We start from the raw sequence: 11,958 nt of genomic DNA on the forward strand, positions 1-11,958 counted from the left end.
CATTTTTAACGTTTACATGTGAACGGAGATATTTTTCCAAAACCGCACGTGTGGACGGGATTTGAAAAACAAAACCAAAAACGTTTTCAAAAATACCTGTGTGCGTGTGGACGTAGCCTAAGTCACTGATCATTACACCCAAGTTCACCTCCAGCATACTCTGAGCTGCAGAGGTAAGCAGCTCCAGCTCAGATAACCTTTCTCAGTACCACTCAGTACGAGGAGTGCTTTGAAAAGCAAAAAGACTCTTAAAACAAACTTTATTTTAGACACGACAATGAAACCATAAGTAACGACTGACAAAAATGACAGCACCACGTTTAGCATTAAACGTGTCATTTGTTTTAATAGAAAGTCTTTATTCTGCCTGTTTCACACAATGGCTGCCTTTCAAAGATCTGGCCTACTAAGATCAAACCTAATGTCTCCAAAATGTGCCTACTACAGGGGGAAGGGGATTAACAATAAGAAGTGGTTCTACAAAGCTAAATTATACACACTTAGATACATTTTGAAAAGCTGCTTTGCTCACCTACCTTACTCAGATATCATGTGGACTTAAAGGTTAAAGGGGTCAGGGTAAGGGGACAAAAGTCATGTAGATGAGCATCAACCTGTTGATTGGTGAAACTAAAAGAAAGTAAAAATTGTTTTTCTCAAATTAAAGCTCAGCTCATGCTCAAACTGGTTGAATTAAACCTTTAAAGTGTTTGAATAGAACAGTTTGAGTTTCGGTTCATTAGATCCTGAAGGTGTCAGTATCAGCTGCTACTTCTTTAAAACTCTCTCCATTGTTCTCTGTTTAGCTCTATGTTCTTCATCTTCTATGTCTTCCAGTCCTTGGCCTTTTCCCTTTCCATCTCCTCTCCATCTTCCGTCGCACCTGCCTCCAGTTCTCCTTCCATTCTCTCTTTTGTCCTCCTCGACCTGTGTCGCAGGGTGGAGGGCAGACAGTTAGCCAGAAAGAGGACAGCAAAGAGACAGAGCAGAGAGAGGACAGCACCCACGCCAAGTTCCAACTCATGAGTTCCCTGCTTGTCTTCCTCTGCTCCTCCTTTATCCTGGCTCGGAAAGAAGTACACCTTGCCCTCGTCCAGGCTCGGCATCAGCACTGCTCTTTCTAGAGTGTTTCGACTGACCATGCCTCCTTTGTCCACCTCATTCCACTTTCTGTTAGTCATGGTCTGACTTACTTTCTCATAGTAGTTACTGCTGGTGCTCACGTTCCAACTTTCATCTTTGTTTGATGAGTAAATGTCACCGTGTGATCCAACCAGTGTGTCTGAAATGTCAAACTCAAACTCCACACCATCCTCGCTCTTCTTGGCTACTGGCTGCATGAAGTCTAGGTCTAAGTTGACCCTTATCCAGCCTGATCCCCTCGCCAGCCTGCGGGTCCCTTCTCGTCTTGTAGAAGCCTGCCGCTCCTCGTTCTCTTCATCAAAAGAGTTTGAGACAATCAGCTGATCGGCGCACGTAGAAACCAGAAGCTCTGCTCGCAGTAAAGGCCCACCTCCGTCACCCTGAGCAAAGACGCGTTGATTGGAACTGGGTGTCACCATAATAACACTCTCAGCCAATGAGGAGAGACGCAGGGAGAAGGGAAGGTCACTGAAAGAGGAGAGGAGGGAGGCAGTGTCGTCACTGAACTGCAGCCAGACACTGACGGAGGCCTCCTACAGGGAAAACAGGGCAAATTTATCTCAGCTTCAGTGGATTAATGAGACTTGAGGAAGTGGAGTGAAACGAGTGTTTGTCACCTGGTGATAGTGGTACATGGTGTTGTAGGCTGTCACTGTTGCTGTGATGATGGAGGGGTGGGCAGGGCTGGACTTCACTGACATTCCCAGGCCACTGACCGCTTGTACAGACAGATCGCCAGCGCTGACAGTGTCAGAGGACACAGTGATGTCACATGTGCCCAACATGCCATCCCACTGCTCCGAGATAATCTAAGGATGAAGGTGAGAATGAGAGGAGATGCTCAAGAAGTGAAACAATAGCAGTTAACGCATGCACAACTGTCGCCTACATGCAGTGATGTCTTTCCAGGTCTTAATCCTATCACGATGTTTTGGGGCCTGAGGGAAGCCACTCGGGGGTCTTCTACTCTCAGCCAGTTACTGACCAGCTCAGTCACATCTACAAACCAATCTGAGGAACCCAGGTGGTGTGTGGTTCTGCTGTGGGAGTCCAGAGCTGTGAACTGGGTCAGAACCTGGACTGAGGAGCGCTGATACACCGGCACACACCTGAGCAAGAAGAAAACACACGAGGGATTAAAGATCCTGACGTATCTGTGTCTGCATGTTGGAGAAATGTGTGTGCAAGTTTACTCTGAAAGAAAGAGAGAAGCATGTTTTCCATCCAAATGTTGCTGATGACAACACTGATATTTTAATGGCAACACATTCTCCTTCTCAAATTACGTCTCGTCAGGAGCTCTGAGGCACAATAATGTAGTCCATTTTTTCTTTTGGTGGGGGGATTTATTAAAAGCCCCAAATTACATTAACATTCATGCTCCCACTGAACTTATTATTGTTTTTTGTATATTGTTTTTAAATATACAATAATTAAAACAATGATAACAACAACCTTGGTTAGCAGCACCTCAGATTAGAGCCCAGATCAATGCCACACAGAGTTCCTGTCGCAGACACATCTCTGCATCAACTGTTCAGAGCAGACTGTGTGAATCAGGCCTTTATGATCAAACAGCTGCTAAGAAACTACAACTAAGGAAAAGCAACAAGAAGAGATTTGTTTGGGCCCAGAAACACAAAGAGTGGACATTAGACCAGTGGAAATCTGTGCCTTGGTCTGGTGAGTACAGATCTGAGATCTTTGGTTCCACCTGCCGTGTCTTGAACGTAGAAGGTGAACGGATGGTCTCCACATGCATGGTTCCCACTGTGAAGCACGGAGGAGGAGATGTGATGGTGACACTGTTGGGGATTTATTCAAAACTGAAGCCACACTGAACCATCATGGCTACCACAGCATCCTGCAGCAACACGCCAGGACAGCACAATGACCCCAAACACACTTCCAGGCTGTGTGAGGGCGAGTGATGGAGTGCTGCACCTGATGGCCTGGCCTCCACAGTCACCTGACCTAAACCCAATGGAGATGGTTTGGGATGGAGCGCAGAGTGAAGGCAAAAAGGCCAACAGGTGCTCAGCATCTCTGGGAACTCCTTCGAGACTGTTGGAAACCATTTCAGGAGACGACCTCATGAAGCTCATGGAGAGAAGGCCAAGAGTATGCAAAGCAGTAATCAAAGCAAAGGGCGGATATTAGGAGGAATGTAGAATATAAAACATCTTTACTACATAACTCGATATATGTTCATTCATAATTTTGATCGCTTCAGCGAGAATCTAAAATGTAAATAGTCATAAAAATAAAGAAAAACCATTCCATGAGAAAGTGTGTACACACTACACTCTACACATGACTGTGTTAGTACCCACCCAGACAACGCAGTCATTAAGTTCACAGATGATACCATCGTGGTAGGGCTCATCTCAGGGGGAGACGAGGCAGCGTACAGAGCTGAGGTTCAGAGGCTGTCAGATTGGTGTTTTTTTTTTGGGGGGGGGGGGGTAACAACAGTAACAACAATAACAATAATGATATTTATATTTATAACAAGATGCAATAATAACAATGTGCAATAAACACACACTACTTCTTCTTTTTATTACTTAAGTCAAGTTACTGTGTCGTGTTGTGTTGTGTTTGCCGACATGGGACAGTTTTCCAATTTCATTGTACTATTGTGCTATGTATAACTGTGCAATGACAATAAAGAGTTATCTTATCTTATCTTATCTTATCTTATCTTATCTTATCTCAGTGTGTCCAGACTTTGACTGGCAGTGTAAATAAAGTCCATGTTTGTGCCTCATAATGAGTGTCTGTAAACCTCTGACCACTCACTCATATGCCTCCAAAAACTATTCATCTGCTGGATCTGAGGAAGACCTTGCTTGAAAGAAGAGAAATCAGCTTTGACCTGAGTGTAAAATGATGGTTGTGTGGTCGTAATTATTGGATTACTGGCAGGTTGAAAAGATTTCAGTGCAATTTTTCTGCTCCTCCCACACTCTGCCTCTCTCTCATTGACCTGAATGAGGATTTTTTAAAAATATACAAACTGTGAAACATATATTTTTCATAATCATCCCGTTGCATGACCCAGTTTTGGCCAAGCTTTAGCTGTTGGACAGATGGCTGAACTTTTGACTCAACAAGGCCATATCATGCCCCCCCCGTCCTTGGCAGTTGTTGTGCAGTGTTGTGTTGATATGCTTTCTCCAAACATGCTGCTGTGCATTAAGGCCACACATCGTTCTGGTCTTCTAGTTTGTTCAGATGGAACTCTGTAAATCTGTGTCATCATGTTCAGTTCAGAGGAGGCACTTCCAGAAAAGAGAAGCTGTCTGAGATGTAGCTGTTGTTTTTTCTTTGTTTGTTTCTCTGAACACTGCATGCTTTGACCTTTGGGGTGACCTTTGGGTCCTCGAATTTGTACTCCTAGGAAGATTGTGGCATTGTTAACATGTACATGAATGCTTCAGAGCAACAAAGTGCCCAAACTTCAGATTGTACCTTCTTCAGAGATGTGGTCCATCTGTGTGCACCTTCCTCATCAACAGCTTGAATCCATCTCCAATTCTTCTTGCTTTCCTCCTACCTCGTCTCCTGCTCGTCCCTACTTTCCCTACATTCAGCATCCCTACTCTCATCTCCACACTCCCGCCTTCCTTCTCTTCTCTTCTTTTGTCTTTGGCCAACAGTTTCCACCAGGACCCTGTTGACAAATAGTACTGGAGGTGGTTGTTGTTACCCTGGGCCCCGACTGACTTTTTCTGGTGATCCGCGAAAATTTGACACCATGCTCTTCCTGATGCGACCCTTCCCATTCATGTGGGCTTACGAGCTCAAGTACGAAAGATGATGAAAGAAGATGTCAGTTGCTGAATTTGCCTGTTTGCTAATGCTATAGGCCACATTATGCCTTAGATTAAAGATTGTGAAATCATTACACTGTTTTATGATGCATTATACTGCTGAGTTATAAGAAATGCTGTTTGTGTAGAATCATGGCCTTCCTTTTCTGATTAGAAAGAACAAAACATACTGAACAGGAAGCCAAGGCCATAGTTTAGGCTCACTGAGAGAGAAAGAATGTGGATGTTTAGGTTTGTGACTTTGGGGGGGGGGGGGGGGGGCTGAAGCTATAAGAATGTGAGAAACGGTCAGACACTTCGAGACGTGGCGGACACCCTCCTTTCCACATCTCCCGTCTGGACGTTTATGCTCAAAGTGTTGTATGAAATAATGAGAATTGTATGGAATAAAGAGATTGTTGATTGAGCATTTACACACTGATTGTTGTTCTTCCTTCAGCCCAAAGTTCAAAGAATTGGGATATTTAACACAGGCCACAGCAATGTGGTACTTTTTGGTAAGCAAACGTTTTTATACTCTTACTGTGTTTGATCATGTTTCTGGTAAAAAGCTTACGAGATTACTATGTATCACATTTTTCACTTTTGTCCATGCAGAATATGAATGTAGTATATTCTCATAGAACATCTTGTGACCGGTCTGCAGTTTGTCCCATGATAACAAACATTAAATACACTGGTTTTATACTGCGCAGTATTTCTTTCCGGTAAAATGATGCTAGACCGGATGATTGTGGGGTCATGATGAGTTTATTACATAAACCTTTTCAGTTTTCACACTCTGTTTTCATTTAGGTATTATGTAGTTTGAACCAAGCAGTAGAAGAGTCAGTGTAGTTCAACAGGCCTTTAAGGAAATGGTTACATCTCCAGAGGAGAGAGGAGATAAACACAGATACAATGAACTATAGTACAACAAGTTAAAACAGACTGAAGACACAGCGGGCCTAGTTTTTACCCTTTCTCTGTGATCAGGTTCCATCCATCAATGACATTGAGAGTAGGATCTGCCAAGGAGACATGTAGGGGCACGGAGGGAGCCCAAACCTCCAGACACACAGACCCACTGAGCATGCCCAGATGAAACTCCACCACTGCACAGGTCGACCCTAATCCTGATTCACTGCCATCAACGTAGAGGGTAGAGCAATCACTGGAAACCTGTATGGAAGAGACACATACAAAATATGATATTTGTTTCATCTATACAGTTTAAAGTAATCGCACTGGTTTCCTTTTGGCATTAAAGTTCAATTAGCTGTCTCACGTACTTTTCAGATTTGTGCTAAACCTCTCTAAACACAGTTTGGTAGATGGATGATAATGTTTGGTTTGTGATTTTTGAAAAGGCACGTTACGCTCAGAGTGGAGTTGAATTCTGTTATATTCAGACATCTCTAAAGCCAACATTACAAACCTGGGAAAATATCACCGAAATGATAAAAATGGATAAACATGCATGTTTCATTTTGGGTGAGCTGTTTTTAATCAGTTGTGTACTCCACCTTGCCAAACAATAAAGCTTAGGCATAAATAAAAGTGCTGTGTGAATATGTGTGTGACTGGCTGAATGAGGCTTGAATTGCTCTGAGTGTTCAAATGAAGCAGAAAGGCCCTGTATACTGTAAGGTCCATTTACCCAGAGAGGTTTAGAAACACTGAAGTTTAGTCTTGACTTTGGACCTAGTCAACAGCACAAACTAAATTTAAGGTGAACCAGGTGCAGGTCAAATTTGAATGTCAAGCGACAGCAATCGAGCCGTCTCTACGATAACCTGGCAAAACTGAGCCACTGAAAAAGACTCCAAGATGTTGTTTAACTGTTTTTGACTTTTACTTTAAGCACTGAGGTAGTGCAGTTGTTTTGGTTAACTAAAAATGGAATTTAAAATGAATTATATAAAACTTAAACAGTTGCCTCTGGGTGCGTTAATTGTAAGGTGACCCTACAAACTGAAATGAGCTGTGGGCCACTGCTGGCACTGTCGTCTCATTGGAGGACACTTTAGTGTTCAAGGAGTACAAAACAAACAAACAAGAAAACACAAACAAATAATACTGAAAATGTTTTGCTTCTTTGCGTTTTCAAACATTGTATAACAAGATAAAACGCAAACTCCCTCTTAACTAACTGAATCCTTTCATTGATCTACCAAACAAACACATTAGTCCTCTCTGTCTGCCCACATACGTGGTAGCACTTCTGCTGTCGTTATGTTCATATTTAACAAAATAAAATGCAGACATGAGCGTACACATTAGTTTGTGACTCTCACTGAACTGACACAGTCCTCAGCATGTTTGTACTCTCTGCTCATACAGTGGGGCAAAAAAGTATTTAGTCAGCCACCGATTGTGCAAGTTCCCCCACTTAAAATGATGACAGAGGTCAGTAATTTGCACCAGAGGTACACTTCAACTGTGAGAGACAGAATGTGAAAAAAAAATCCATGAATCCACATGGTAGGATTTGTAAAGAATTTATTCGTAAATCAGGGTGGAAAATAAGTATTTGGTCACGTCAAACAAGGAAAATCTCTGGCTCTCACAGACCTGTAACGTCTTCTGTAAGAAGCTTTTCTGTCCCCCACTCGTTACCTGTATGAATGGCACCTGTTTGAACTCATCATCTGTATAAAAGACACCTGTCCACAGCCTCAAACAGTCAGACTCCAAACTCCGCCATGGCCAAGACCAAAGAGCTTTCGAAGGACACCAGGAAAAGTATTGTAGACCTGCACCAGACTGGGAAGAGTGAATCTACAATAGGCAAGCAGCTTGGTGTGAAAAAATCAACTGTGGGAGCAATCATCAGAAAATGGAAGACATACAAGACCACTGATAATCTCCCTCGATCTGGGGCTCCACGCAAGATCTCATCCCGTGGGGTCAAAATGATCATGAGAACGGTGAGCAAAGATCCCAGAACCACACGGGGGGACCTGGTGAATGACCTGCAGAGAGCTGGGACCAAAGTAACAAAGGTCACCATCAGTAACACACTACAACGGCAGGGAATCAAATCCCGCAGTGCCAGACGTGTTCCGCTGCTGAAGCCAGTGCATGTCCAGGCCCGTCTGAAGTTTGCCAGAGAGCACATGGATGATACAGCAGAGGATTGGGAGAATGTCATGTGGTCAGATGAAACCAAAGTAGGACTTTGTGGTATAAACTCAACTCGTCGTGTTTGGAGGAAGAAGAATACTGAGTTGCATCCCAAGAACACCATACCTACTGTGAAGCATGGGGGTGGAAACATCATGCTATGGGGCTGTTTTTCTGCCAAGGGGACAGGACGACTGATCCGTGTTAAGGACAGAATGAATGGGGCCATGTATCGTGAGAGTTTGAGCCAAAACCTCCTTCCATCAGTGAGAACTTTGAAGATGAAACGAGGCTGGGTCTTCCAACATGACAGTGATCCAAAACACACCGCCCGGGCAACAAAGGAGTGGCTCCGTAAGAAGCATTTGAAAGTCCTGGAGTGGCCTAGCCAGTCTCCAGACCTCAACCCCATAGAAAATCTGTGGCGGGAGTTGAAAGTCCGTGTTGCTCGGCGACAGCCCCAAAACATCACTGCTCTCGAGAAGATCTGCATGGAGGAATGGGCCAAAATACCAGCTACTGTGTGTGCAAACCTGGTAAAGACCTATAGTAAACGTTTGACCTCTGTTATTGCCAACAAAGGTTATGTTACAAAGTATTGAGTTGTATTTTTGTTATTGACCAAATACTTATTTTCCACCCTGATTTACCAATAAATTCTTTACAAATCCTACCATGTGGATTCATGGATTTTTTTTTCACATTCTGTCTCTCACAGTTGAAGTGTACCTCTGGTGCAAATTACTGACCTCTGTCATCATTTTAAGTGGGGGAACTTGCACAATCGGTGGCTGACTAAATACTTTTTTGCCCCACTGTATTGACATGACGTGGTCCACAAGTGGCCCCCGGGCTGCAAGTTTGAGACCCCTGCCCAACAATAATACAACACAGAAAACCCCAACAATCATATGACCAGCTCTGGGCAAGCGCTTTGCTGACATTGTTGAGGAAAAACTCTCTTTTAACAGGAAGAAACCTCCAGCAGAACCAGACTGCTCATGAAATTGTGAAATGTGTGTTGTGAGACATGTTGTGAGACATGTTGTGAGACATGTTGTGAGACATGTTGCACCTTGATACTATTCTCATTGATGGAGTGACATGTGACTGCAGAGGTAACATCTGACACCTTCTCGTCATGGCTTACAGCCAGCACAATGACGGGCAGCAGCACGGGCTGGTTGTTCAGTATAGCTGTGTTGATCAACGTGTTACTCTGTGGACAGACCAACAGGAAACACACCTTCAGAGCAATCAGATGACATGTGATGGGCATCTGATGGACTTTAAAAGAATTACGTACCTCTGTTATAGGTGCAATGCCAAAGATGTGACGATCTGTGAATGAAAAGATGCTCACTGCTCCTACATGTGATGGCGGGACGGTAGTACGTCTGGAGTACTCCACCCACCAATTAGCAGGCACCATCATGGCAACACCGAAGCTGCGCCTCAAGCCGTCGACTGACAAACACGCCACCTGCTGGAGGAGAGTGGGACTGCAGGCAGACAAAGATCACATTCAAAGAAAGAAGAAATGAGCTTTATTAGCCACATACACAACCGCAAAGCGAAATGTGTCGTGTCCAAGCTGCGGACATAGCCGCGCCATTGCAGGGCTTAGTGTTTCGGCATGGGGGGGGGGGGGCCTAGCCAGGACCCTTACTGGATACTGGGAGGGAATTGAACTTGGGACTTCCATTCCAAAGGTGTGTAGTCGTTCCACTACACTATCCAGCTGCCGTTCTCTGTACTAGCCCTGCAACAGACTGGAAACCCCTCCAGGGTGCACCCCAACCTCACTTTATGGAAACTGCAGTAAAGTCATTGCATACGTCTCCTTAAAGATGGCTGACTTTAATATTCTATTAACATGTTGGAAAAAGGTGTTGCTGAACTTACTCATGTGGCTGCTTTAGTTTTCTCTGTCTGTGGCAGAGGATGGACAACACATCGTGTTTGGAGGCTTGGGTTCTTTCCAGGGTCACTGTCCACATGTCAGAGGTCAAAGTTCTCTGGGCCACTATTGACACCAGGCCCTTCTTCACCTTCATCCTGAAGACACAAAGAGTGGCTATTGACAGCAGCTGTGGACATGAACAAAGAGCTGCACAAATGTTCTTTTTAATTACCTAATGGCTGCAAAATGACCACTGACATTAGCTCTCAGATTCACTGAGACTCTGATTTGCTGTCCTATTAGGACTGGGCCTCTGTGATAGCGAATCACCACATGGGAGTCCAGATTGAGCTCCTCCTCTTCTTGTCCGCTCGTACAGGGCTCGTTTTGTTTGGTGTTGCTCTGCTCTTTCCCCTTGTCCTCTGCCTCCTTCAGGGTCACTGCTTTGATATAGAAAAGTTGCCTCTGGGATTTCACATCTCTGTCCTCCACACATCTGCAAGGATGAGTTAGGACAAATGGACAGTTTAAAGTCAGAGGCCTGAAGCCTAAAATTAATTTCATCAGCATTTGGATTCAATTCAGTTCAATTCAATTTCATTTATGTAGCACCTACAATATTAGAGAGAAACCCCATCAGACGACGACCATATGGACAGACTCGGGAGTCAGGGGAGGGAAAAGAAAGCAGAGGCAACTGGACAAAAAACACACACCAAGCCATCCATCCATCCATCCATTCGCTTATCAGGGTCACGGGGGGCGCTGGAGCCTATCCCAGCTGTCATCGGGTGAGAGGCGGGGTACACCCTGGACAGGTCAACAGTCTGTCGCAGGGCCAACACACAGGGACAGACAACCATCCGCACTCACACCTAGTGGCAATTTGGATTATCCAATTAACGTATCCCCACAAGGTGCATGTCTTTGGACAGTGGGAGGAAGCCAGAGTACCCGGAGGGAACCCACGCAAACACGGGGAGAACATACAAATTCCACACAGAAAGATCCCGCGCTGATGGTGGAACTGAACTCAGGACCTTCTTGCTGTGAGGTAACAGTGCTAACCACCGTGCCACCGTGCTGCCACACACCAAACCACACACCAAGCCAAATTCTAAAATGTATAACTAATGATCAAATTCAATAGAGAGTGTAAAAGGATGGATTTCAGCTACTCGCGGGCCGTTGTGGTCCCTAACCCCGCAAATACCAGGGGTCGACTGTAGGGCAGAAATCTGCTCTCTCTTTCTAGTCCCTGTCAGGACTCTTGCTGCAGCATTTTGGATTAACTGAAGGCTTCTCAGTGAGTTTTTTGGACATCATGATAATAATGAATTACAGTCGTCCAGCCTGGAAGTAATAAATGCATGAACTAGTTTTTCAGCGTCACTCTGAGAAAGGGTATTTCTAACTTTAGAGATGTTGCGCAAATGGAAGAACGCAGTCTTACATATTTGTTTAATATGTGCGTTGAAGGACATGTCCTGGTCAAAGATGACTCCAAGGTTCCTCACAGTGTTACTGGAGGCCAAGGTAATGCCATCCAGAGAAAGAATCTGGTTAGATACCATATTTCTAAGCTTTTCAGGGCCGAGTACAATAACCTCAGTTTGATCTGAATTAAGAAGCAGAAAATTCATCAACTTCATCCAGACTTCTGTCTTAGGTTTCTATAATCTGGCTTCATAGATATAGAAAATTGGATATCATCTGCAAAGCAGTGAAAATTTATGCTACTCTTCTTAACAATACTGCCTAAGGAAATTATGGAAATGCATAATGTTTATAGAAATGTTCCCAAACCTGTGAAACTCCATAAAAGGTCAACTTTCATATAAACAAGTAAAGGGAAATATTCAAGGGAATGGGGAGAAGAAGTAGAAAATACAAGTAGAAGGATAGAACACAAATAGAACCTACTAAAAAACAAAAAACATACAGCACCTGAAATAGAAACATTTGTAAAAG

General features: G+C 44.0%; 1 protein-coding gene across 4 annotated transcripts in view; it reads right to left on the minus strand.

Moving 5' to 3' along the window:
• Positions 1-300: 300 nt before the first annotated feature.
• tmem132a (transmembrane protein 132A) overlaps positions 301-11,958 on the minus strand; it is a 24,745-nt gene continuing 13,087 nt past the window's right edge. For 2 of the 4 annotated variants that reach the window (XM_082536901.1, XM_082536904.1), the window contains 8 exons: positions 10,220-10,483; positions 9,990-10,142; positions 9,391-9,586; positions 9,160-9,303; positions 5,938-6,140; positions 2,033-2,252; positions 1,761-1,952; positions 301-1,676 (listed from right to left, as the gene is read on the minus strand). In XM_082536901.1, the coding sequence (XP_082393027.1) occupies positions 825-1,676; positions 1,761-1,952; positions 2,033-2,252; positions 5,938-6,140; positions 9,160-9,303; positions 9,391-9,586; positions 9,990-10,142; positions 10,220-10,483 (2,224 nt within the window). In that variant the 3' untranslated portion in view covers positions 301-824. The remainder of the gene's footprint in view (positions 1,677-1,760; positions 1,953-2,032; positions 2,253-5,937; positions 6,141-9,159; positions 9,304-9,390; positions 9,587-9,989; positions 10,143-10,219; positions 10,484-11,958) is intronic. The other 2 variants (XM_082536902.1, XM_082536903.1) reach the window with 2 other exon arrangements.

Source organism: Aulonocara stuartgranti (genome assembly GCF_965226115.1).
Source record: "Aulonocara stuartgranti genome assembly, chromosome: 6".
In the NCBI taxonomy this organism is placed as follows: domain Eukaryota; kingdom Metazoa; phylum Chordata; class Actinopteri; order Cichliformes; family Cichlidae; genus Aulonocara; species Aulonocara stuartgranti.